The 26067-nt window shown below is 35.5% G+C and overlaps 4 protein-coding genes and 1 long non-coding RNA gene across 12 annotated transcripts; 3 read left to right on the top strand and 2 right to left on the bottom strand.

Moving 5' to 3' along the window:
- Positions 1-64: 64 nt before the first annotated feature.
- Positions 65-3240, bottom strand: LOC123217468 (desumoylating isopeptidase 1). Of its 2 annotated transcripts, none has more exons than XM_044638513.1 (5): positions 3093-3240; positions 2268-2359; positions 2037-2134; positions 1225-1541; positions 65-672 (listed from the first exon to the last, which is right to left on the bottom strand). In XM_044638513.1, exons 2-5 carry the CDS (start codon positions 2274-2276, stop codon positions 236-238), a joined length of 861 nt encoding a protein of 286 aa, XP_044494448.1. In that variant the 5' UTR covers positions 2277-2359; positions 3093-3240; the 3' UTR covers positions 65-235. The 2 variants fall into 2 exon arrangements, with proteins under 2 accessions (XP_044494448.1, XP_044494449.1); XM_044638514.1 differs by lacking the exon at positions 3093-3240 and adding an exon at positions 2859-2973.
- Positions 3241-4286: 1046 nt separating this feature from the next.
- On the top strand, positions 4287-11355 carry LOC123215528 (transcriptional corepressor LEUNIG_HOMOLOG-like). Of its 6 annotated transcripts, none has more exons than XM_044635671.1 (18): positions 4287-4580; positions 5125-5210; positions 5323-5420; positions 5612-5721; positions 5862-6154; positions 6263-6338; positions 6447-6558; positions 6958-7007; positions 7096-7359; positions 7839-7901; positions 8014-8235; positions 8762-8903; positions 8986-9098; positions 9411-9560; positions 9784-9939; positions 10041-10157; positions 10305-10502; positions 10845-11355. In XM_044635671.1, exons 2-18 carry the CDS (start codon positions 5179-5181, stop codon positions 10986-10988), a joined length of 2340 nt encoding a protein of 779 aa, XP_044491606.1. In that variant the 5' UTR covers positions 4287-4580; positions 5125-5178; the 3' UTR covers positions 10989-11355. The 6 variants fall into 6 exon arrangements, with proteins under 6 accessions (XP_044491606.1, XP_044491607.1, XP_044491609.1 ...); XM_044635672.1 differs by having other exon boundaries at positions 4350-4594; positions 8014-8205; XM_044635674.1 differs by having other exon boundaries at positions 4352-4594; positions 7186-7359.
- A 2877-nt stretch (positions 11356-14232) lies between these two features.
- Positions 14233-17061, top strand: LOC123215529 (cyclin-dependent kinase inhibitor 3-like). 2 transcript variants are annotated; one of them, XM_044635677.1, is made up of 3 exons: positions 14233-14927; positions 16271-16453; positions 16600-17061. In XM_044635677.1, the coding sequence occupies exons 1-3, from the start codon at positions 14455-14457 to the stop codon at positions 16667-16669; spliced, it is 726 nt and encodes a 241-aa protein (XP_044491612.1). In that variant the 5' UTR covers positions 14233-14454; the 3' UTR covers positions 16670-17061. The 2 variants fall into 2 exon arrangements, with proteins under 2 accessions (XP_044491612.1, XP_044491611.1); XM_044635676.1 differs by having other exon boundaries at positions 14236-14927; positions 16271-16468.
- Positions 17062-19176: 2115 nt separating this feature from the next.
- LOC123215530 lies at positions 19177-21562 on the bottom strand. The gene is made up of 4 exons (XR_006502084.1): positions 21380-21562; positions 20769-20857; positions 19641-19815; positions 19177-19537 (listed from the first exon to the last, which is right to left on the bottom strand). It is a non-coding gene; the product is annotated as an uncharacterized LOC123215530 (long non-coding RNA).
- A 1066-nt stretch (positions 21563-22628) lies between these two features.
- LOC123215532 (BTB/POZ domain-containing protein At5g48800-like) lies at positions 22629-25604 on the top strand. Its single transcript, XM_044635678.1, has 4 exons — positions 22629-22896; positions 23392-23458; positions 23566-24738; positions 24829-25604. The coding sequence occupies exons 1-4, from the start codon at positions 22820-22822 to the stop codon at positions 25360-25362; spliced, it is 1851 nt and encodes a 616-aa protein (XP_044491613.1). The 5' UTR covers positions 22629-22819; the 3' UTR covers positions 25363-25604.
- Positions 25605-26067: the final 463 nt, after the last annotated feature.

Raw genomic sequence — 26067 nt, forward strand, 5'->3', positions numbered from 1 at the left:
CCACTGAGCGAGCTTTAATTGCCAAAAGAAACTAAGAATCCAATCCTGTTTGTGGGAAACAGAATACGCCAATAAATTTAATTATAATTAGGTCTGAAAATATTCAAATACAAGCTTAAGACAAACCACAGATAATGTCAATTCACAATTAAGCCAAGTTGAATTATAAATTTCATTGAATAGCCCTCATGAATAAACACCAGAAGACTACTACAAAAATCAAGTCTCCATGTTTCTAACAATGCGGCATGGCACCGTTCATATGCCTATATTTTTGCATCACTTTCTTCATTGCAAGAGTTGCTGCTTCACTTGCCCGTAATGTCCCAGTTGCCATCATAGCAGCAAATTCACGGTTAATTTCCTCTTGCACCTTGCTTCGGGCAACTCCAAGAGGATCTCCTGCAACCCCATTAACATTTGGCTTCTCTTGTGCTTCCACAGGCTTCACAGCAGGAGGCACAGCATTATTCAGTGCCTTTGGCTCCTCAGAACTAGCAGATTGCTCTTCAGCTTTCGTTTTACCATTTGCCTCTTTCACAGTCTTTTGCTCAGAGGGAGTGCTGGGACTAAAGCTGGAGACTTTATTCACAGTAGCTGCAGGCCTGAACTGAGGAACTTGTGGTACTGCACCAGCCTTCAATGTTGCTTCCAGATTCTGTATCATAGGTACTGCAACAAAATATGAAACACAGAATGTAACTCTACCATTGATCAACAACTAGATAGATATTTCCCTCTGTTTATAGCTTGTACATGTACCATAATATAATAAATTCAGAAGAAAGAAAAAAGGCTTGAATAGGACACAAATAACAAACAAAGTTTTCTTGATATAAATAAAATGTGCCCCAGTTAGAATTTAGAGCAGATCTCTGTGCTTCGTGCTTTTATTTCTATACCACCAGTTACCTACATTTGATGGAAACAGATAAAACTTATCCAGCATTAAGATAAAATCTAAGGTCACCAAAATATAAATACAGAGGAAATTTGTAACGATTAATTCACAAATCAACTAAATTTCTTAAGAAATTAAACCATTTTTCTTTATTTCTCCAATTTTATCTAAAATCTGAACTGATTGATGCACAAATGTGAATCCAAAACAAATTAAATTTCAAAAATTTTCGTGTAAGTAGCCATTCTTAAGCAGAAGACATCCTATCAAAAGTCTCATGTCATGGCAATTAGGAAACTAAAGCAAATCAGAGTTGAACTTACATATAAGAGCACCCATTGGACTGCCAATAACTTCATTGGGCAAGTTTAGAATATATTCTGGAATGGTTTTACCAACCAAAAATTGTGCCAGCTCATTAGTGAAGTTGTTGCAATTGTGAGTGAGCAGACTGTAAGACTCAGCTGTATAACGATGACTGATTTCTTGTAAATAAATTTCAAACACATCCTTGGGTACATGTGTGACACCCAAATCTACCACTCTCAATGGTGTTCCATATGGTGTAGTTCCAGCAGGGGTGTGCTGTATACCTCCCCCAAAATAATATTCATTACCATACACCACTATTCCAGTGTGCCTGTCATTCAAAATTAAACAATTAAAACAAACCCTGGAACGCCACAAAAAAAGAGCATTTTTAAAGAAATGAAACACACTTATTTAGCCCAACATTGAGAATTGTCAATAAGCAGCAGGGGTATAAAGCAGAAAGACGTGAATTGCTGGTCCAATTATTGAAAAGAAGAATTTGCAAAAGAAATTAATGATACACCTTTTTCTCTCTTAACTTCTAAACTTAGGTTTATATATACATAGGCATGAGTAGTTATGCTAACATCTCCCACATTATTTGCTTATCAGGAATCTTCATCTTGATATAGACTCTGAACATGCAGTTTCCAAAAGACATCTTTTTACAAATAGGAAACATGAGCCAAATAGACTCTTCATTAAGGAGGAGAAAACGCGAGTAATGTGTACAAAGATAAAACCTCACTTCTAGACAGGTTATAAAATCCCTCATGCATATACTTAAATTCATTAGATCTACTATTTCAAGTTAAACGCTCACCATATGCCTTCAACAGCTTTCCCTAAGAATGTTGTAGAGAGTTGCCGAGCTAGTCCTTGGCTTAGGTCATAGACATTCAATGAAACCTTGAAGCCTTCCTGCACAACAGTTTTTCCGGTTTTGAACATGAAAAAAGCCAATTTTAAAATTAACAAAGTTAGGCGAAAGAGAACATAGATATAAAGGGAAAATGCATAAAAAAACACTGGGATAGTGTAACGAATTCAATACCTCAGCCATTATTGCTGTTAAAAAATGTTAACCTTTTGCACTTTGAAAATACTTGAACCTGTAAAATCTCCGATAGCAACAATCAAGACGACCTACAAAGATGTAATGAAACTAATCAACACAACCTTAAATTACATACAAAATGGTATATATGAACATTTTCTGTCGCATATGTAAGAAAGTCCAGTTTACCAAAAAAAGGAAACTAATGGAGAAATTTTGCACATGCAAAAAAATTCCGAATTCATTGTCTTCTCCTAAAGCAATTCTATGCTTGCAGCACAAGTAACAAAACAAGCAACCATAATTCAGTATCTGTTTAAACCAAACTTTCATCCTCCTAAAAGCTACTGCTCAAGTGTTAGATATCTGGATCAAACCCAAACTAAATAAAATAAATACTACAACATTTGTTATTTGAAATATAAAACTCATAGTTTTGCACGTGAGAAATGCAAATCTCTCCAAAATCAAAGAAGATACTAGAGTACAGCCCAAAATAAGAAATACAATCAAATCAAATAAACATAATCACAAATCGACAAGAAATTGTCAACGTTTTCAGAAATCAAAATTCTCAAAAATCCCAACCTGGAGCGCCCACAGGCAATATCCGAATAATTTCAAAATCACAGCAAACGGTTTGGATACTCAAACTGCAAATATATCATTTCTAAATAAAATAAATAAATAAACAATAGATTCCTCTCTTCACCAATCGGGACACAACTTCCTAATCACGCAAGAACGCTATAGAAGCCGTAACGGCGCTTTCTAGATCTATAACGCATTGACAAAACAATTAATGAGAAGAGGACTATTTACCTGAGAAAAGGAGCCACGCCGCTTGTATTGTTGAAAGTCTGAGAAAAGAACCGGAAAACAATTAAATGTAAATCGCCTGGAACGCCTATTATATAGTTGAGGTAGTTGGGCTATCGGCCCGAGATTCTCCAGTCAATTCTATGACCTTCTAGATTTTACTCTTCACTTGTTTTCAGACACGTGGAGTATTTAATTTTTCTTTTTTTTTAAAATAAAAACAAGGACTTTATCAGAGTTCTGAGTTGGATCTTTTCCATTCCGAACTCGGACTTCGCTTGCTCAGTTTTACCAGCTGCGACGTCAGACAACTGGGCCTGCTAACTAGGCCTAGCCCAATGTATCTTGAAGATATTTTATTTTTCTCAAATATGAATAAAAATTATTTTTAATTAAAATTTGAAACATATAAATCAAAAAAATATATTTTACTTTATTTCATAATACTAAACAGTTTGTTATACTGTATACAACAAATATCGGCCTTAATAAATTTGAATGCAATGTGGCTTGAAACAACTAGTGAATGAGGACCATTGCTTTCGCTGCCTTCTGCTCTGTTTCAACTTTCAACTAGCTTTCTTTATTTAGATGCGCTAGTAGCGACAGCTGGAAATACAGCATGGCAATCTGTTTTTATGGGTAACAGCTAACAACTACTTGAATCTCATAAAATAAAATAATAAAACCCAATTGTCCATATTCATATTTCAACGTAATTGCTGCCCCCATCAGTTGTCACTGAGTTTAAGAAAAATAATCGTAATGGCCAAAAATTACTATTCCCACCTTATGAATCGAAGGTTAAACCATACATTTACGTACAAGTGACGTGATTGATTAGTACATATAATTTATATTTTTATATAGCAAATCATCATTATTTCTGACTAATCTTGACTCAGTTTGACTATGGAAAGGGCTTGCCACGCAACAAAAACTATTACGATTTTATATTATATTGATGTGATTTAAACTAACAAAACGTTAGTGTGAAGTTAGACAGCTCTCCGTATGGCCGTGTTGTCAATCTCACGACACAGAAAACCCTCCAAAGCAGCAAAATTTACGTCACGGCCCACTGGTTAAGCATCTAATACTTCTCTCTGTCCACTCTTAATCCATGTCAGCTTCTGCCTTGCACGAGGTGAGCGTGTTCATGTCACTGCCATTATGCGTACAAAACTTGTTCGACATATAACCCGTGGCCGAACCTCTCCACCTTCTTTTAAACGTCCATCACTTTCGCTCCGAGCCATCTTTCTATATATACCCGCTCAAATAAATTTCATTCCGAACCGGAGGTTTGGTCCCTTCGGGACAAGCTTTCCTCTAAAAAAAATCTCCTCGTGGCCGATTCTTTTGCCCGCATTTCTCTCCTCTCTGTTAAACTTCGAGCGCTTCTACGTCAGTCACACTCAACGGAATCAGTTATTTGAAAAGCTACAAATTTCAGCTTAGCAGAGTTGAAGTGTTATTCTCCAGCGCATGGTAGCGAGTTTCATGTAATTGTTATGCTTGTGTGTTCCATGCTGTACTGAGTTCTTCTAATTTTGTTTGTTGAAATTTGCATTTTCTTTCCTTTCTTTTTTGGTTTAATTTAGATTGATTCCGATGTTTTGTCATGGTGGAGATCACGTACGCTGGTTTTCTATGATTTAATATTCTTAATTTATGTGTGATTGATGAAAACAGTTGAATTGCATGATTCCAGTGTTAAGTTTAGTCTGTTTGATTGTTAAGAAAATCGACGAAAGTAGGAATAAAGTGATAGTTGAAATTTTAGTTCTAAAAATAGTCCAATGTTTCTAAATTAAAATCTGTGAGAGTTGACTGATTATTATTATTATTGCTTCAAACTTAGACAACATTATGTTAACCGTTGAATTTTCTGTTTCATTTTTCTTATTTTAAAGAAAAATGTTTTTTTTTTTTTGGGTTTATACACAAGTATTCAACAATCATCTATTGATTTATTTAATGGTTGAGTTACTTCCTGTGAGACGTCTGAAGCAACGGTGAATTTTTTTTGCAGATAACACAGTGATTGATAAATTATTGTTACTATAATTGGTTTAGCGAAGCCAACATGGCCCAAGGTAATTGGGAAGCTGGTAAGATGTAAGTACTGTGAACTATATTTTTATAACTGTTATCTTTGCATCTTTCTAGTTTCGTGTGGTCTATAATTTTATTGTTATTGTTTTTTTTTTTTTTTTTTGTGGGATTATAGGCTTGATGTTTATATTCACGACTATTTGTTGAAAAGAAAGTTGCATGCGTCTGCAAAAGCTTTTATGACTGAAGGAAAAGTGGCCACAGATCCAGTAGGTAATACTCTTTTTTAAATTCTAATTCTTGATAATTTTGTAATTGAATTCTTTGCTTAAAATACTTTATAAGGTTGATTATAGAAGGATAGCTTATAACGTATAATTTAATGTTTTGTACAATGTTAAATTTACTATAACCTTGATGGCATGAGTGTAGCCTGCTCTGTAAGTAATAGTTTGTGTTTGTAGCAATTGATGCTCCTGGAGGATTTCTCTTTGAATGGTGGTCTGTCTTCTGGGACATTTTTATTGCAAGGACTAATGCGAAACATTCAGAAAATGCTGCAGCTTACATAGAGGTAACTCTACTGTCTCATGATTAGAGCTGATTAATTAGGTTTTTTGTTGGATTGTATATTAACTGTGATTTCCTTTCTTTCTTTTTAGTTGAACCAGTCATTCTACATTTAACATGGTTTTATATTTTCATTTAAATTAGACACAGCAATTTAAGGCACAGGAGCAGCAACAGCTACAATTACAGCAGCTGCAACTCATGCAGCACCGCAGTGCACAACTGCAACGCAGGGACTCTAATCATCCAGCTCTTGGCAGTTCTATAACCGCATTAAACTCTGAGGGAATGGTGGGGCAGTCATCAGCCAGTGTCTTGGCCATGAAAATATATGAAGAACGAATGAAACACCCTCATCCGATGGATCCGGAGACATCGTCAGCTCTCATTGATGCCAAAAAGATGGCCCTTGTCAAAACTGCTAACAATCACCAAGGGTAAATTTTATATGGCTCCTGCCACTTGTGCTGGAGTTTTATATTTCTTTATCCCAGTCAGTGACTCAAGTAAACAATTGACTTCTGTGCTTCATTTTGTTGATTCAGCCAACTGGTACATGGTAATTCTGGGAACATGTCTGCTGCTCTGCAGCAGATCCAAGCACGGGCACCTTTAACCACTGTAATTACTTGGACTATGTGCACTGCATATTTTGTCTTTGTGTTTTCCATTTTCAGTACTTCTCATTTCTTTCAGAAAGCTTGAATTGGCGATATTTTGGGTTTGTAGGACATCAAGTGTGAAGTTAATTTGGGCACATCTCAGAAAAATTTGCCTGTGGATCCTTCATCTATCTATGGTCAAGCAATGTTACAGTCAAAATCTGGACTGGGAGGTTCAGGTAAAGCTACAAAATCACTGCAAGAAACAGTCCTGTAAATTCATCATTTCATGTTCATTTCTCATGTTAGCATCTTCTTTACTCTGTATATACTATAAGGATTGTATAAAATAGTTGTTATGTAAATGAAGATGATAAAAAGGAGAAAAACCGTCATCTCAAAAAGTGCATAAATAAATAAATCAATGGACAGGTGAAAGAATTTAATCAAAAATCATACTGCTTCAGGTATCTTAGAAATTATCTGTGTCATGTATATCAGTTATTGTTAAACATGATTGACTTGTAGTTTTATTTCCAACGACAAAGAGTTAACTTGTCATTTGCTTTGGCTTCGGTTGTCTAATAATGTCTGAAATGTTATTTCTTTTATTAAGATGGTTATATTTCTCCCTTCAGGACTGAATCAAGGTGTCCCAGGTTTTCCATTAAAGGGTTGGCCTCTGACTGTAAGTTGCTTTACCCATCATCATTATTTGCCTGTATGATTTGGATATTTCATAAGTCCTTGACTATGAAAATTACCTAATCATACAGGGATTTGATCAATTAAGACCAAATTTGGGTGTGCAAGTGCAGAAGCCCAATATGCAAACTCATAATCAGTTTCTTCTCGCATCACATCAGCAACAGCAGATTTTGGCACAGGCGCAAAGCAACCTTGGAAATCCAACTAATTTTGGAGAGTTGGATCCTCGTAGGTTCTGTCCGTTTCCTCAGGGTAGCTTTAATGCAAAAGATGGTCAAGCTACTAGAAATGATGGGTCAATAAGCTCCCCAGTGCAATCAAATTCACCTAAGGTTTGGATACCGTACTGATGCCAGCCCACAATCCATTATAATTAGCAGTCTTATATGTAGAGGGAATGCTTCATATGGTTGGTGCATTAAAAACTTTAGCTCTCTTGAAACCACAAGTTTGCTAGGCAAGAGCTCTATGTGTGAGTTATAAAGTTAAATGAAAGCTGGAAATTTCAGTGAAGAGAACAAAACCCTAGAAAGATACTAGAGAACCTCACAAGATTCCCTGGTATTTGGCTACCTGCATATGTTTTTATATGTATATAAAGACTTATTATCTTTGTTATGTATGGACCTGCTTAACTTTTTCAGAAGTAGGGCTTCAATACTTGTGTACATTGATATTCATCCTTGTGTCTTTTTCTGAATGCTTGTGCACGTAGATACTTGATACCTTTTCAGTCATATCATTTTGTGATTCGAGATACATTAACTAGTTGAAAAGCATTATTGTTAAGTTTTGTTTGGTGTTTAAACAGATGAAGGTGGCTCAGATGCAGCATTCTTCCTCTCAACAACAGGATCAATCTCAGCAACAGGCTGTACTTATTTTAGTATTATTTTTGTTACACACACAAATATATATATGTATATGTTTGGAAGAATAATTTTGGATTTTATAATCAACCTGAACGTTTACTTATGGTGCTGCAGCATAACAGGAAAAGGAAGCAACACTCTTCTTCAGGAGCTGCTAACAGCACCAGTACAGGAAATAGAGTAGGCCCTTCACCTAACTCTCCACCATCGACTCACACCCCTGGGGATGGAATGACTACTGCAAGTAGTGCACAGCATGTTAACAATGTGCAGAAAAGCTTGATGATGAACGGTCCAGAGGAAACTGTAGGTCTTGCAACATGTTCCAATCTGCTGGTAACCTTCTAGCTTTTATATTATGGCATAGTGATATTCAGTCTGTTCAGGTAAAGTGCATGTTGTAGAAAAATCTATTATTCATCATCCAAGCATTGTGAGGTGTTACATAATTATACAAGATGGGGTGGTTCCTATTGGCAATTTAACATGTCAATATAACCGCTACCACATAATATTTTGTTTCCAACTAATTTATATGCTTAGAAAATTTTGAAGTACCCCCCATACAAGCAAAAATTAAATTGCGTTACCACTTCAAAATTGTCATGTAGGGACTAGTTCCTAAAATTCTTGCTTCATTGCCAGAAATCTGGTTGATTAGATTATTTTCTTTGAAATAATTAACAAATTTGTTATGAATATACTCAGTTGTGGGTGATCTTATATCTTTCCATCACACTATCAGCTCAGTTGACACTATTTAAGTTACCAAATTTTATCATTATATATTTGTTCTGTAGCAAATTCGAAGTAGAAGTTACAAAAAGTGTTTCCAACAGTGTCATTTTCTTTTTTGCGGCAGGAAGACATAGAACGATTTGGGGATGTTGGTTCCATAGATGACAATATGGAATCACTGCTTTCGCACGATGGAGATGGAAGAGATTTGTATGGAGCCCTGAAACAAAGTCCCTCAGAGTACCAAAAAGAGTCGTCATCTAAAAGTAAGTGATAATCTTGAGTGTACTTGGGCAGAGTTGGAGGGACTGTTTGCATTTTAATTTAGCTGGGTCACCTTCTTTTCAGGTTTTACCTTTTTTGAGGTTGGCTGCCAACGGACTAGAAATAATAGCAAGGTCACTTGCTGTCATTTTTCTTCTGATGGAAAGTCACTAGCCAGTGCTGGGCATGATAAGAAGGTAAAGTGCCATAGAGGGTAAATACCACATTTGAGGGGAAAAAAACAGTATCAACATGATTATTTATTTGGTGATGGATCCCCTGTCCTGTTTTTGTGTCCCTCTTGTTGATACGCAAACAATGGATCACTCTCCTTTAAGAATTGTTTTTTAAAGAACCGTGTGAGCTATTCGGTTCCAACCACTGGATTATATATTCTTCTTTAATCTAGTTCAGTTACCTTTTCAGCTTTTTGAGCCAAAATTAGATTAGAAATTAAATAAATGATAGCACAGAACTGAAAGCTGACTTGCATTTATTGTATGTTATAGGTTTTACTCTGGAACATGGGTACTATGCAGACAGAGAGCACACCTGAAGAACATAAATTAGTCATCACAGATGTTCGCTTCAGGCCAAATTCGTCTCAGCTGGCAACATCTTCAGTTGATAAATCTGTCCGATTATGGGATGCAGCCAATGTAATTTTCTTTGCTCACATTTTTTTTTTGAAATTTCTGTCTTCAATATCTATCTGAAGTGTAAGCCTCACAGTAATGATCTTTGCAGTTCAAAGTATTTTGACAACGCAGGTCCTTATATTTTGCTGTTAATGTACTTGCATTATGTTATAACCACTTTATGAGTATAAGGTTATTCTTACTATACAGCCATGTGATTAACTCATGAAATTTATTGTGGCAGCCAAACTTTTGTTTGCAAGCATATACTGGACACAATTCACCAATTATGTCCCTTGACTTCCATCCTAAGAAGACTGATATTTTTTGTTTTTGCGATACTGACAATGAAATTCAGTATTGGAGTGTCAATCCCTTTTCATGCACTCATGTTGCCAAGGTTGGTAATATTTTATTTTGTTTTCCTTTTGGCTCCTGTCAGTACCTCAGCTGAATACAATTTTTCTTAACTATCTATCCTCCTGTGCTTGATTGATATAGGGAGGTACAGCACAAGTGAGATTTCAACCAAGGATTGGACATTTGTTGGCAGCAGCATCAGATAAAGTAGTTTCTGTCTTTGATATTGAAACTAATCGGAAAACACATTCATTTCTGGTAATGTTTGTGTATAGTGATTAATTTCTTCATACTTGTATGCCAAGGTTGAGTGATAGCATTCTTGAATGTTCGGTTGTGACCTTTTGAATCAATCTCTCATTATAGTTGAAAGTTTTCATCATGAAAATTTGCAATAATTCTCAGGGACATTCAGAATTGGTGAATTACATATGCTGGGATGCAAATGGAGATTTTCTGGCATCTGTTAGCCACAACTTGGTAAAAGTTTGGTCAATAATGTCAGGGGAGTGCATTCAAGAGCTTAGCTCGAATGGGAATCAATTTCACTCTTGTGTTTTTCACCCAAGTTACTCAACTCTTTTGGTGATTGGAGGAATCTCGGTATTTTTCCCTTTTTTTTCTTCATTTTAATTGTAAATAAAATTCCTATGGTACAATGCAGGTGATAATTTTACTGTGGCTGGTTTTTGCCTTCAAACTTCTGTGCGCAGTTGTCATGGGTTTAAAAATGCAATATTTATAGTGTTTTTTAGCTGTTGATATATCTACTTCACATTTTCTCTGGTATCTTAGTAAATTTTTAATGTCAGGGAAATGAAATCGTAGTTTTTCTGGAGCTGTGTTGCATATGTTGTGGTGATGGGGTTTCATTGGATTTGGATGGTGTCACTGTAAATTGATATGTCATTAACTTTGTATTTCCTTTTCAACTTTTGGGTGCAGTCACTGGAGCTGTGGAACATGGCTGAGAATAAGAGCATGACAATTCCTGCTCATGAGAATATAATCTCAGCATTGGCACAGTCACCTGTGACAGGAATGGTGGCATCTGCAAGTCATGACAGCTCTGTTAAGCTGTGGAAATAAATCCTGTTGTATAATAATAACACCCTATTTTTCTTGCAGCTTCCGACTAAACAAACGCCGAGATCTCGGAAAAAAGGCAGACAGCAAGCAATATAAAGTTTGTCTACACAAACCTGTGAAGATAGAAGAATGCAACTGGGTGATTAGATCAATTGTGAAACAATTATTAAGTGCGACATTATAAAATGTGTTTCTGTTTTCAATTTGTTCTAAAATTTGAGCCTAGAGTCAAATTCTGTGAAGCAGCTTGTAGTTGAGTAGCAAATTTTTCACGGATAAATGGAGGCGAAAAACGCTTATGTCAATGTGCATGTTAAAAGTTGTTTGTTTTGTCCTTAACAATGCTATATTTTGCCTTTTGCATAAATGGTATGACATTTTTGTATTTTAATTTAGACCATTGAGACGGTTATTTTGGTCAAATTCCAAACAAAACAGACCCTAAATTAAAGTATGTTTTGGAGTAGTAAGTGCAGTCCCTAATGTAATTTTTGAGAATGTTCATTAAAATATTGTTGGGGAGAATTTGAATTTATATTTTTTTATAAATAAAACTCTTTATTATTATTTAAAGACTCTTTCCGTTTATTTTATTTTATTTTTATAATTAGAAACTTTATTTAATTAATTTTTTTAATTAAAACAATCATATTAAATAAAATATACTTTAAATGTAATGATGCATCTATGACCCCTCTTTTTTTTTTTTTATATAACTCTAAACTCAATTTCAATGTTTAGTACTTTTTTCTTTTTTTTTCCTAATTTATGCGAAATTTAAAAAAGTCAAATTGATTATGGTAATCAGGATTGTTTGTTTGTTAAGATGTTACACGTGGTCCAATTATGCCAAATTGATTCTGTACAACGACGCCCATTGTAAACCTAAAACCAGGAAGAGTGAGGCATAGTATGGAGGGTAACCCTGAAAATACACGCTCCTCTGATTGGATAAAACGTACCAGAACCTGCAATGTGTCAGTGATTGAATGAATGCTCTCAATCACTTCTGTCAATTCTGCCTTTGTAAATTACTTCAGACAGCACTAGCATCGCTGAAACCTCAGCAGTTGATTTTTGCGTAATATAATTGGTTCGTGTTAACCACTCGCTATTAAAACGCTTGAGGAAATTCTTCCGGCTGGGTCACAACAAAACGCGGGAGGACGTGAAAATAGGATTGTAATTGAATTCAATAAAATTGAGGTTATAAAAATGAGATGGCAGAGTGATGATTGGTGACACGTCTGCCACTTGTACGGCTATTTACCACCTCCGGAAGCTAAAAATTATACATAAAACGAGGCAAATAGGTTAAAAAAGATAACTGTGAAATTTGTGCATGGATGTAATTGTAAAAAAAAAAAAATACATGTAAATATTGGCTGTCTTAGTTCCGCTAGAATGCGTACGCCTTTTTTTTTTTTATATTTAAGAATTTAATAATAATAATGGGTACGATAACCGAGGGTGGGGTTGCAGTTTGATGACGTGGTGATTTCCTTATAGCTAGCATTAAGATTAATGAAGTGACATGATTTTGGCGGGAAATTTGGTGATGAAAAGAAAAGAAAAGAAAAGATTCCATTATAATGACTTACAAGTACTTGTGTTGTCGATAATTGTGCTTAAGCATATCTCATTTGTACCAAAAGGCAACACCATCTTGTTTTATGAGATTTTGATATTTCTCCCAATGTAATGACAAGATAGAACCGGCGACTGGCTGGCTCGGTTGGCTGGGCCATGCCTAGTTTGGCATGACCATTGTGTCACGGATCATGTCTCTCAAGATCAGTCAAAAGATGGGTTTTGAATCATGAGCTAGGTCAAGCCAATTTTTTTGAGAGTAATGTTAGCACACGAGCTAACATGATCTTTTGTCACCCCAATAACAAGATAGTTGAAGTTTTAGTAAGAGTGTTCCCAAGTAACCTAAAAAATTAGATAGAATTAGGACAGTTAAATAAAAAATTTTTAAAAAAAAATTAGAAGTATAGTTTCAACTAAATCTAGATCAAATCTTAAAAGATTTCAAATTGATATAGACTTAGGAAGACAGTGTTCATGCAAATCAAGTTGAGTGCCCAACGTATAAGCTTTTAGAGATCGAGTACGATAATCGATCAAGCCCAATCATAGGGTTCAAAACAAACCCAATAATTAAATGAATACAAAATTATAAATTTACTCTATTTTTTTAAAAATTTATATTATTCCAACGACCTATTGAAAATTTTATGGGTTGTTTTTTGCTTAACATCAAATAATAGTATAAACTTTGACATTTATATATTTTATTATCTATTATGATATGATTGAATAACTCCACAATTTTTAGCCAAATAACATGGTTGTCTACATTTGAAGTACAATTCCATCAAACACTCCCTCTTTGTGTTGTTCACCACACTTATGATAAACGGGAGCATCTTTCCTCTTCTATTTCTTGTTCCCTTTCCAATTCTTACTTTTGTACTACAACCTCCTCTTCTATTTATCAATTTTATCTACTAGTTACTCAGATCTCTACTTTATACTACCAAATGACCTTACTAGACTATCCTCCTATATAATCTACTTGATAAAGATCTCGAATCTCAAAACTCTACTCAAAGTCTTATCATATGATTATGAAGACTCTACACCTATCATCATATCTATCAATGTCGTTGGATTCACCCTATAGATAAATTTCTTTATTCTTTTTTGAGTTGTACTTGCCATATTGGAAGCATATTTCACTAAGGCATTAAAATTGGTGACATACTCTTCAATTGTGCTATTCCCTTGCAACAAATTAATGAACCCCTGAGCTCACAAAGATGTCATGTTTGCAATCATTTACTCAAACTTCAAAAAACCTTATAAATTCTAACCATGTCATGCTTGCCACCTCATGATAATGTGTGTATTTTTGTGTCTCCTTTCTCTCTTTATGTAAGCTATTTATAAAACTTAAGGGGTGATGTTACAATCGAATGAGAATATGAAGACATTCTTTATTCAAATATAATATTCATATTCTAATTACATAAAATAATTCTGTGTAATTATCTAAATGGGCCATCCATTGTTACCCCAAGCTGAAACTAAACAAAATAAATAAATAAATAAATAAATAAATATATATATATATATATATATATATATATATATATATATATATATATATATATATATATTAGAAGGTATTGAGATACGAGAAATGAAAATATCGGGAGAAAATGAGAATAAAAGGTATTCTTCTCTGTACCCCGAACCCTAACTTTGGTTTCTCTCGTCATTTTCTTTTCTTTTCTCTTTCCCATACAAAATAAATATTCGGTCTCCCTCTTTCCCTCCTCTATTTCTTACATGAACGCACACTCAAAAACAGTTTCTTTGCTTATGGTCTCTGTCTCTATCAATCTCTCTGTGAAGAAAACCAAACCCTAGGACTCTAAAATCATTGAGAAATAACAATATGGGAAAGTACATGAAGAAATCAAAGATCACTGGAGACTTTGCTGTTTTGGAACTCTCAACTGGTGTCCTCACAAGAGCTAAAACCCTTGCCTTGAAGCGTCTCCTTAAACTCTCTGTTATACCTAACCCAGATGACGCTTCTTCTTCTTCTTCTTCCTTCTGCTATCTCCAGCTCAGGAACCGACGCCTCGAGAAACCCCCACCACCCTGCAAACAACTTCAACCCAAAGACAAAACTTGCAAACCACAAAACCCTAGCCCTGACCATACCTGTGACTCAGAACCCAATTCTAGCCTCAGGTTGAACTCTGTTCGCTCTGGCTCGGTTGGGTCGGTTCCACTCGGTCGCGATGACAGGGATATGCAGGGGTCTTTTGGTAATAATGAAATGATGGAGAATGGTGCTCTTGAAGCCGGTGCCGAGGAGGCTTCTCTTGGAGAAAATAATTTGGAGCTTGAACCCAGAGACAGGTATGAACGCTTCTCTCTCTGTCTCTCTCGTTTTTTTTTTTTCACAAAAAAACTTAACTTTCATTTCTGGTTTTGAACTTTCCAGTAATTTTTTTGTATTTCATTGCTTTATGTTTATACTGTTTGATGGATTTTCCGGGGTTTGAAATTTTTGTTTCTTTGGTCTTTTATTATGAGTTGTTGGATTCTAAAGAGTAGAACTTTCACTCGAGAGCTTTCATTTTAAAAGGAAAATAGTCCCTGAGTTTCATCTTGTACTAGCCGTTTTTGTACCTCTCTTCTCAGAAGCAGAAAATATATACTATCTTTTTGTATGGAATTATTACTAATTTATTGTAAAAAAATGTTGTAAAATATTCAAACCCGTTCCCTCCCTCTTTCTGTTGTCTCTTTTGGTAATTCAAATCTTTAGCTAGAATATTACAGTAGGTATATTCCTTCTATAATTTCTGTTATGTTTCTGTTCATGTTTACCGATATTAGTTCCCGTTGGGTTTGGAACTCATTTTCTTGTGGATTTTGGGATGTGAAGTTACAATGAGTTAGTACAAATATGTCCTGGTCATGTTTTCCCCGCTATTTTAAAGGAACAATAATCTTACAATATTTGAGGGGTTTATGTTTATGATCTGTTTCTGTGTTTTCATTATCATGGAGATGCATTGATATTTTTCTTTTCTGTTGCATGTTTGTTTGTAAAATTTCTAGCACCAAAGTTGGCGACTTTTTACATATGACAGATCAATTTAATGCATTCTATTTAGTTTCTGTTTCTGTACCGTACTGGTATCTCTCATTTTACTTAAATACATGGTGTGAGCACTTATTGAGTTGTCCTTTGTATATCAGGGCTTTTTATGACCTATATATCAAGTTTCATAATGTTAGGGAGGGTAGTTTTAAGACCATTATCAAATTGGTTCTTATATTTACAGACCATTTTATAATTTTGGTTGGATAAATTAGGTGATTAGTAGAAAGGTTAATTTATATCTGGGCTTTACGTGGGACGTATATAGGAAAAAATTAATATGATTACCGGGTATGGATTCATTGTATTCTTAGGTTCGCTTTTATTGCAGCAGTGGTAGCCATTACTTTTCTGCCATATCATTGTTACCATTGACATATGGGACTCATGGGGCCTAGCTTCAGACTGAAACATGTGTGTGGGATACTCTTTTCTGGGGCTACCATTATGTGACGGAGGATTGCAGATTTCTAGATTTTTACTGTTCCAAATTGAAGCTACTTAGTGCTTGTCAGTTTTTAGTTTCGTTCAACTCTGTTAGGGATATTGATCTTGGTTGCTATTGGTTTATTAATTGGGGGTTGCTATGTAGGAGCACTAGAGAAAGCACGCCATGTAGCATGATAAGGCGGCCAGATATCGTCACAACTCCTAGTTCCACCACTAGACGAATTAGACCATCTTATCATGGAGCCCAGCATGACACGCAGAGAATTATACCAACACCCCGCGAACTGGAGGAATTTTTTGCCTATGCTGAGCAACAACAACAGAGGTTATTTATGGAGAAGTATGCTGTAGTTATTATATTATATTTATTTAATAGTGTTTGATACTTCATGTATCCATCAATGGTGTTATTTCAACTGCATTAGGGATGAAGAATCATTTGCTGATCCAAAATTTTTTTGCCGTCTGCAGGTACAACTTTGATGCTTTGAATGATATGCCACTCCCAGGACGATACGAATGGGTGCAAGTTTTTCCATGAGAAAAACTCATTAAATTGTAGTTCTTGTCCCAGCGACAGTATTAATTAGTATCTCTTACTGGCCTTTGAAGCAAGTGGCTGGGACGAGCCAGTGACTTATAATCCCATCTTCTGTGTATGTTCATGTAAAGAGTGATTGGACTAAGATGTGTAATTGAAGGATCTGAAATAACAGAGCTGATGAATTACACACTAACAAAAAATTCAAGGGAAAGAAATAATGTCTCGGAGGATGTGTAGCTTAGGGTTTTATTGGCTTGTCACTGTAATTTCTTATTGTTATATCTAATTACTAGATTTTCTTTCCTGTCATATTCCCTTGAAAGCTTCACTTTTGTCTAATACTTAGGTAAGATTGACTGGAAATAAATGCAATTCAGTTGCAATTTTAATGTTTTTGTCTTTGCTTTTGTTTTTTGCCCCCTGCATTTTTTCATAATGCCTCTGATGTCTATGGCATAAAAATATCACATGCACTTCTAATCTAGTTTTGATGTTGAAGTTTCCCTTCATGTAATCTAAGTTAGATTGATTTGTTTTATTAGTTGTTTTGATATGCTGCTAAAATACAAGTTGATGTGTTGGTGTGGTCAATGCCATCAAGGACAGAGGATTGCTTGGTTACATTTTTTTTCTTTTATTTTGATAAAGAGGAAATTTTACTTGAATTGAATTATTCTTTTGGGGTTGAATCAAATAACTAGGTGAAATTTCAGATCGAATAACTAATTTTACAATTAGTGAGTTAAAAATTTAATTTTGATATGTTGTTGATAGAATTTGAACTCATTTTCTCATGTTTGGACTTCTCTATTTTTTGCCATTCAAGCTTCCCTTTTGGGCGCTTGGTTTGATTGCCAGCTATGTTTTGTTTTTAACCAGCTTGAATCACTGGTTTATCCCCTGATTAACCATGACTCTACTTTCAACTTTTTCTTAACCACCAATGGTATCTGAAAATTTTATGTTAAATTTTTTCCATTTTCGTTTTTACAGCATTAACTACTTTGTTTTATACTTGTATCAGTTATCTGAAATTTGAATGAGTCACTGGTCCCTTTCAGATTATTTGGTTATTTGGGTATGAAATAGTGATGTTGGTGGGGTTATGAAAGCAGTCTTAAATTTCCTGTAGAATCCTACTTCAGGTTCTCCCTGACAACAGATTTTAAAGAAATTTATTTTTATTTCTCTCGTGAAAAGCTGTTAAAAAACTGCAAGTGGGCATGAATGCATAGACCTTACGGCATCGTGTGAATCAATTTTTGCAGCTCATACTCACATGGGACCTTGTACGGTTATGCAGAAGTTGTATCACAGGTTGCTACTATCTTCATCATGGATTTTGATGATGTCCTCTCTCTTCTATTCTGTATTCTAAACTTTGTTTCATCCCAGGCAGACTCCAATAGAGCCGGGCTGGAACATATTTTCATTTTAAATCAATCAAATTTGAATTAAAGTTTCAATTTAACAATTAAGATCAAATTTGAAGATTCATTAATGATTAATCTCTTTGATTTTACAGTCTATCTTTTTGATATTATTGTCTACTTACCCAGTATCACTATAGTTTAGTCTTGGATTTTAACGAAACTTGAATTGCCAGCTTTTATTGATTATACCCATAGTTCTGTCCTTGATAACGTTTCTTTGTTGAACACTGGAGGAATACCCAACTGCGCATTTTTGCATCTCTCTGTAACTGTGTGCCAGGTTTGGTACTGATTACCCCAGAAAATACATGTCACTATGACTCTTTGCTGACATAACACTTGTAATCTTTTATTTTTACTCTCTCACACGTTCTTTTTTCTTCTATTAGTACAAACATTTCACTTGAAAATCAATAAATGTGTAACTTTTGCCTCTTCTAACTTCTATCCTCTTATCTTCAACAATATTGCACATTCATTTTAGCAGCCTATGCCATGCTTAGCTCAGGGTTGAACTTGAGAATAAGATTCTTTAGCTGAAGTGTTTGCCATGGACACTTTATCTGAACATACTGGACTGTTTTGAGGTTTTGAACAAAATGCAAAGGGTGTTCAACGATGTAAAAAAACAATCTCAGCAGTTTACAGGGGGGATTTGGGAAACTACTTGTGGCTTGAATGCGAACCAGCTGTAATTAATACTGCTCTTTATCCTTATTATTCTAAATGCCCGGTCAATTTTGTATGTCTTCCAAATGATGATTTGATTTAAAAGACCATGCTGATACTTTGATAGCTTAGTTTTGGACTGGGCCCGAAAACTAAGATATTGTCTGCATTCTCGTAGTAGGCCTGATGGTAACAAAGTATGTAATTTGTATCAATCCCAAATATACAAACAAACCAGCGGGCATAGAATTCCAGGGCCATCCAATACAATCAAATAATCAAAACCCAGTTCCAGGGGGTACTTGAAATTCATAACTTCATATTTGTTTTCTTTGTTTATTTCTCATCTTAAAAGATATGCATAGAGGAGACAACTTTCATTTTCAAAACGACATAATTCTATAGCAAAGCAAGAATTAGTTATTATAATTATCATAGTACATTAATACACAGGTTAAATTAGAGCTATTAATTATATTGCAGCTGCAAGCTATAACTATTACTTTACAAATGAATATAATTGATGATCCCACCTGCCAGAATGTTTTTGACAGCGTCTTGAAGATCAACTTATGAGAAATTTAGACATTTCTTGTATCCAGTATAGCAAGCTTGTCTTTAGAGAGGCCATTTTCAGATTCCTCCAGGATCCAAATCTAAGTTCTGTATTTCTAACTGTCAAATCCCCTCCAGTAACTACACAATGATCTGTTGGGTGTGAGTTCACATTGAATGCCAAAGGACACTGGCCTGATACTTTGTCCTGAAAAGTAAACAACAATGAGCTTTGGATGTTATTTAAGCATAAGAAATACATAGATATGTTTATGAAGCTGCCATGTTTTCCAACTAATAGAAGAAAATACCAGCTTCATCTAAATTTCTATGATGCAGATAATGACTTCATGGTGTAAGGAGATAAGTTAGCTGCTTGCTTTGTTTCTGCCATTTAAACTTCATATGCACTGCCATCTGTTGTTTATTTCATTTTCCACAGCCATGCTTTTGAGTCTAGCTAGCCATATTGCTGGCAGCTCATACCTGAAAATTAACACAAGTCACATCTTGAGTGTTGTAAATGTGTCAGTTTACGTGACGGTGTGTGTAGAGAGAGAGGGAAATCAAGGGCAATTACAGTTTTGAGTTACAAGCTCTCCAAATCACTTCACAATTTTTTGCCAGTGCACTCGGACTTGCTTAGGGTGTGCATATAATAAACTTATGATTTGAACTGCTAAGTTACAATCCAAAGTACATACTTCATAATATTTCTGCCAATCTTTTCTGCACGTGGATCATCAAAAAATTTTGACACAGGGACCAGCGATCTTGAAGTATATATAGGAACGTTGTCCACTCTGAGGCAAATACTTTTCTAGGCTCACAGTATGATCTATCTAGGACCTCATACTGGGCTTTTCCAAAGTCCATAACAGAAATTAAGGTCCTTGAACAAAACTTTGCATCAGTTGCCTTCTAGAGGATATACAAACTCGTACATCCACCCAGCTATTCCTATAAAAAGGGCTCTTTAGCAAAAAGCCAGATATAATTCAATAACTTCTATTCCATAGTAAAATCAATACTTTCACAACCCACAAATTTGGCTCTCAAATTGGTAGAACATTCCAAAAGTCCATAATTTTCTCTAAGAACTAACTAACTGATTAAATTGTCACCAAGCATTACATTTGCAAGCCTTAATGGGATTACTTTAGGATCCTGAGACTTTCACGTAATATTTTCTTTATTTTTTCCATTTCATTTGTCCTATACTCACACAAATCTACTTTTCTATGCTCTGAAACCCTTAGTTGTAATGTCATCTCTTAACAACACACTGTATGCAGACCTTAATAATGATTAAATATATTCTTTGCAGCATTCACAAAATTATCTCAAGGCTAGCCAACATAAACAAAACAAAATGTGTACAGTTTGTTGTAAATAATTCGAACAATAATGACTAATAACTGGAAACTAATAAAACTTACTCAGCTAAGTGGCCTTTGACAAGCTTGAAGCGTATCCGTTGTTCCTCCGAGTGCCATGGACATAGCTTAAATCCAAGTTGTGCGAGTTCCTGAAGTTAGAAAATGATAGAGTTGAGTAATATAATCACTTAAGGATTACTGGTTAGGCAAAGCATTTGCTGAAGCTACAAAGCTTAAAATCACTAATATTTGCACATAATAACATTAAGTTCTGGAAAAAATTAGGGAATCACTGAACATCACTTCAAATTATAGATTGCAGTGACTTAAGATACATTTTTATAGAATCCAAGTGTTGAAATCAAACAGAAAGCCACCGGTAGAACATCGTAAAATAGAGGTGTGAAGTGCAAACATTATACTCATAGTGAGAGGAAACGCTGTACTACCCAAAGTAAAACTGAACTTATTATCATCGCCACTATGTTAAATCAGTATGTCAACAAGCATTTGTAGTCCAGCCACTAATCTCACAAATAAGAGGCAAAATTATTTCTAATCTAGCAGAACGCTCAATAAAAATCTAGAGTTATCCGCTAAACACCAAAAGTTTCCATAAAATGGGCATACTGAAAAAATAAATGAAGCAAATACGAAGCAGCAGATCGAACCTTAGACCTTCAAAAGAACAAAAGAAAGCATGTTGCTCCGGCCAATCTGAGAGATGCCGCCGTACATTGGCAGATATAGATTTCGGGCCCAGTAGTTTGAAGTTTGGACAACAGAATGTTGGGGTTGTCGGCAGACATGGGATGCTTTACATCAATCATATTCATAGAAGGCGTGCAATGAACAGAAGGTGGCCTGGCCCTGTGCTTTTCTCTAAAGTATAATTAATTCAACCCAACCTAGTTAACAAAACCAATCAAAATAAAATTTTTTACGTAAACTTTTCAAAGTCTCAAAATTTGCAGAAAAATGGTTAAATGCATGCATAAGATACCACCAGAAAACCCAAGATTTAAGGGTCCTGCCATGCCTTCAACGCATGATATTGTCTGTCACTCGATGACCTTGACTTTGACTTTGAAAATATTTTTGTTCCTATCTATGACTATAAGCGGTGGTAGTGGATGTCTATGATGTCAAATGATATCCTATGGTAATTATATGGAATGGACCCATTGGGTAATGCTAATCACATTATTTAGCCAAAAAAAAAAAAAAGTGGCCGCACCTTCCACCGATCCCTTTACCAGACTTTAATTTTACCTATGTGTGTCCTATTCAGTGGCAGTGACCATATATAACAATGAATCAAACAAGTGCAGGCCCATTGTCCCCCATGGGTAGTTCGAAAGTCGGGCTCTAAATAGATGAATATTTATTTTTTTTTTGGATAATATTTTAAAATTAAAGTTTTTTAATTTATTTAATATAATAGTATGAACCCAATTATTATATTTAATATTTTATTTATTTAGTATGATAATAATATGACCCGAATAAAAATTTTTGAAAAGAAAATTGGGCCATTACACACAAACTATACATATAGGTAGAGATTCTGAGATCATTTTATGTACAAACTTTGGCGTTTACCTCATGGTGATCAAAATCGTGTGTAATCTGCTTTCACATGAAACAAGACGTAATCACTGAGCAGAGGAGGTGGGAGGAACAAAGAGTAAAATTTGTGGAAGTCCAAAAAAAACTACTACTTTTGTTCCGGCTTTTTTCTGTAAAGAGAAAGAAGAAAGTAACCAACATCAAACACTTGCTCTTTTTGCGCCTCTTTACCTGCTTTTTAAACAATCAGTAATAATTATAATTGATTTTGATTGATACTTGTAGTGTAATATAAGAGAGTGATTTAAGCAGATGCGATGCAAGTTAAATATCAGTTGAATTAAGCTGGAAAACATGACCCACCATACAGCCCCATTGCTTTGGACAATTCTAATCTATGGTTTCAACGCATCCCGTCTGACAAAAATGTTCGAAGCAGTTAATCAACTCCAAAGACTCCATCTTGTTCCTTGTCTCTTTCCCTACTTCACTCTTTCTCTTCCCTCTCTCTTTGCACTTCTACATTTTTCTCTCTTCCTTTCATGGACAACAAGCGGCCTCAGCCTCAGCCACAGCAGCTCTCCTTGGCCAAGTCTGCGCGCCAACATTGCAGTGAATGGTTTGTTTGTTTGTTAATTTTTAAGGAACTGTTCGTGTTTAAGTTGAGTTATACCGTTCCTGTGATCTTTTTGTCATTTCTGTTGAAGGGTTGTTTGTGTTTCTTTTGTTCTTGTTTGAGTCAAGCAGTTTCATGTATATTTTACTTTTCTTAATGAAACTGCATGGCTTAAAAACTATTCAGTGTCCTTCTTCATGTGATCATGTTCTAGTGATTGCTTCACAATGATCTTTTAAAATTTGATGCTGGCGATCATTTCATTATTAATTAATGAAATGACTTCACTGAGATTATGTTTATCTTCCGGAATAAACTCAAGGCTTTCTTAAATGTTGTCCTGATAAAAACAAGAACACTTTTGACAAGTGTTCTTCATGTATCTAAGCAAACTCAGCTATACTAAAAGGAAAGTTTTTTCAGTTGATGTCAAATGCTCACTCCAGTAGCAGTATTACTTCGTTTAGCAGTAATTGATGGACAGATATCTTAATGTAGGATTTTTCGAGATGTTCCAAGTGATATCACGATAGAAGTGAATGGAGGGACCTTTGCATTACACAAGGTAAGCTCGTGTTAATTTATTCTGTATTTTCTTATCAAAGAAGCAATTTTTCTATGGTGCTGGGGTTTTGACAAATCATAATTAAGACTCTTAATTGTTCAATGCAGTTCCCTCTTGTCTCTCGTAGTTGGCGAATCCGAAAGTTAGTTGCAGAACATAGAGATTCTGATATCTCAAGGATTGAGCTTCTTAATCTACCAGGAGGTGCTGAAACATTTGAGTTGGCTGCCAAGTTCTGTTATGGTATTAACTTTGAAATAACATCAGCAAATGTAGCTCAGCTTTGTTGTGTTTCTGATTATCTCGAAATGACTGAAGATTTTTCAAAAGATAATCTTGGTTCCCGTGCTGAAGAATATCTTGAGAGCATTGTTTGCAAGAGCCTGGAAATGTGTGTTGAGGTTCTGCAACAATGTGAGAATCTACTTCCCCTAGCTGATGAGTTAAAGATTGTTAGCCGATGCATAGATGCAATAGCCTCTAAGGCTTGTGTAGAGCAGATTGCTTCAAGCTTCTCACGCCTGGAGTATAGCAGCTCTGGGAGGCTTCACATGAACAGGCAAGGCAAATGTGATGGAGACTGGTGGATAGAAGATCTCTCTGTTCTTCGCATTGACTTGTATCAGAGAGTAATGACAACCATGAAGTGTCGCGGGGTTCGTCCTGAGAGTATTGGTTTATCTCTTATGAACTATGCCCAGAAGGAGCTGACCAAAAAGCACAGCTTATGGAATCCATCAAGTCAAACAAAGGTTGATTTGATTTCAGGCTCACATGGACATGAACAACATGTAGTTGAAACAATTGTTAGCCTTTTGCCCATAGAGAAACTTGCTGTTCCCATCAATTTCCTTTTTGGGCTTTTGCGAAGTGCAGTGATGCTTGATTGTGCAGTTGCTTGTAGGCTCGATCTTGAGAGAAGGATTGCATCCCAGTTGGATATTGCTGCTCTTGATGATCTTTTGATCCCATCCTTGCGGCACGCAGGAGATACATTGTTTGATGTTGATACAGTTCATAGGATACTGCTAAATTTTGCACAACAAGATGATAGCGAAGATGATATGGATGACGCCTCTGTTATTGAGTCTGACAGTCCTCATTCACCATCCCAAACTGCATTGTTTAAAGTTTCAAAATTGGTAGACAATTACCTTGCCGAAATTGCCCCTGATTCAAATCTCAAGCTCGCCAAGTTCATGGTCATTGCAGAGACTTTACCAGCACATGCTCGTACTGTTCAAGATGGGTTGTATCGAGCCATTGATATTTACCTGAAGGTATGTTACTGATTCTTTTTTTTTTCTCCAAATGTACTTGACGGGGAATCAAGAAGAAGCTTTGCAAACTGATTGATTTTTGTCTCCCAGGCTCATCAGAATTTGTCAGATTCAGATAAGAAGAAGCTTTGCAGACTGATAGATTTTCAAAAGCTCTCACAAGAAGCTGGTGCACATGCCGCACAAAATGAGCGCCTCCCACTCCAGTCTATGGTTCAAGTACTCTATTTCGAGCAGTTAAGGCTCCGCAATTCCTTGTGCTGCTCTTATCCTGACGAAGATCACAAGCCAGTGCAGCAGTCATGGCGGATCAGCAGCGGTGCACTCAGTGCAGCAATGTCTCCACGAGACAACTATGCATCATTGAGGCGAGAAAACAGAGAGCTAAAACTTGAGTTAGCTCGTTTAAGGATGAGGTTAAATGATCTAGAGAAAGAACACGTTTGTATGAAGAGGGATATGGAAAAGTCTCATTCCCGTAAATTTATGAGCTCTTTCTCAAGGAAAATTGGTAAGCTGAGCTTCTTCGGTCTTAGTTCTTCAAGGGGTTCAAGTTCTCCCTCAAAGCATTCTTACAGAACAGATTCTAAGGTGATTGAGAGAACATGTGCAAGCACAGATTAGGTAATTGAGGTTACCTAGAATCTTTTCTCTTGATGACAGCTTCATTCTCATGTATTTCCATTTGCCTTGTTGTATATGAGTTGCGATGCTTTGGGTTAGCACGACTGGGGCTTTGAATTTTGGGGGAGTACAAATTTGTTGTTGTCTGAGTTTTAATATCTTAAAAGCAATTTGATGTAAACTTGTGGAAAACGTTCAGGAAAGGATGCAATTTGATGTTGTTTTCATGTGGTTTCGTGATACCTCCACAAGGGCATTGTCAATTGTGTATAATCTTCTATTTAAGTTGACAGGAAAGTCAAATTGTGATTTGTTAAGCTCAGTGACATCATTCTAATGAGTTTAAGCAGGAAAATGAAACGGTTTCAACAGGTCTAAACCAAACCGGGCTCCGGTGGATTGGATGGCAGCACTCATTTGACAATAACAAAAATAAGCACAGTGAAATGACAAATAAAAATTGAACCTAGTATACCATGTTGACAAGAATTAGCGGTAATGGCTGCTCTAACAAGTATCAGTTTGCTGTGATTCATGTAACATCTTCTCTTTTATGCGGTGCAAGTAGTCAATTCGGGTCAAAAAAGTTCTGCAGTTCTCGGCTTTCATTGGAGAGATCTGGTAAAGCTCCGTACCCATTAATATCTTATAATATACTATACATATCATATGATATAATATAATAAAAATAAAAAATAATATATA

The sequence above is a fragment of the Mangifera indica genome, chromosome 5 (genome assembly GCF_011075055.1).
Source record: "Mangifera indica cultivar Alphonso chromosome 5, CATAS_Mindica_2.1, whole genome shotgun sequence".
Classification (NCBI taxonomy): Eukaryota; Viridiplantae; Streptophyta; class Magnoliopsida; order Sapindales; family Anacardiaceae; genus Mangifera; species Mangifera indica.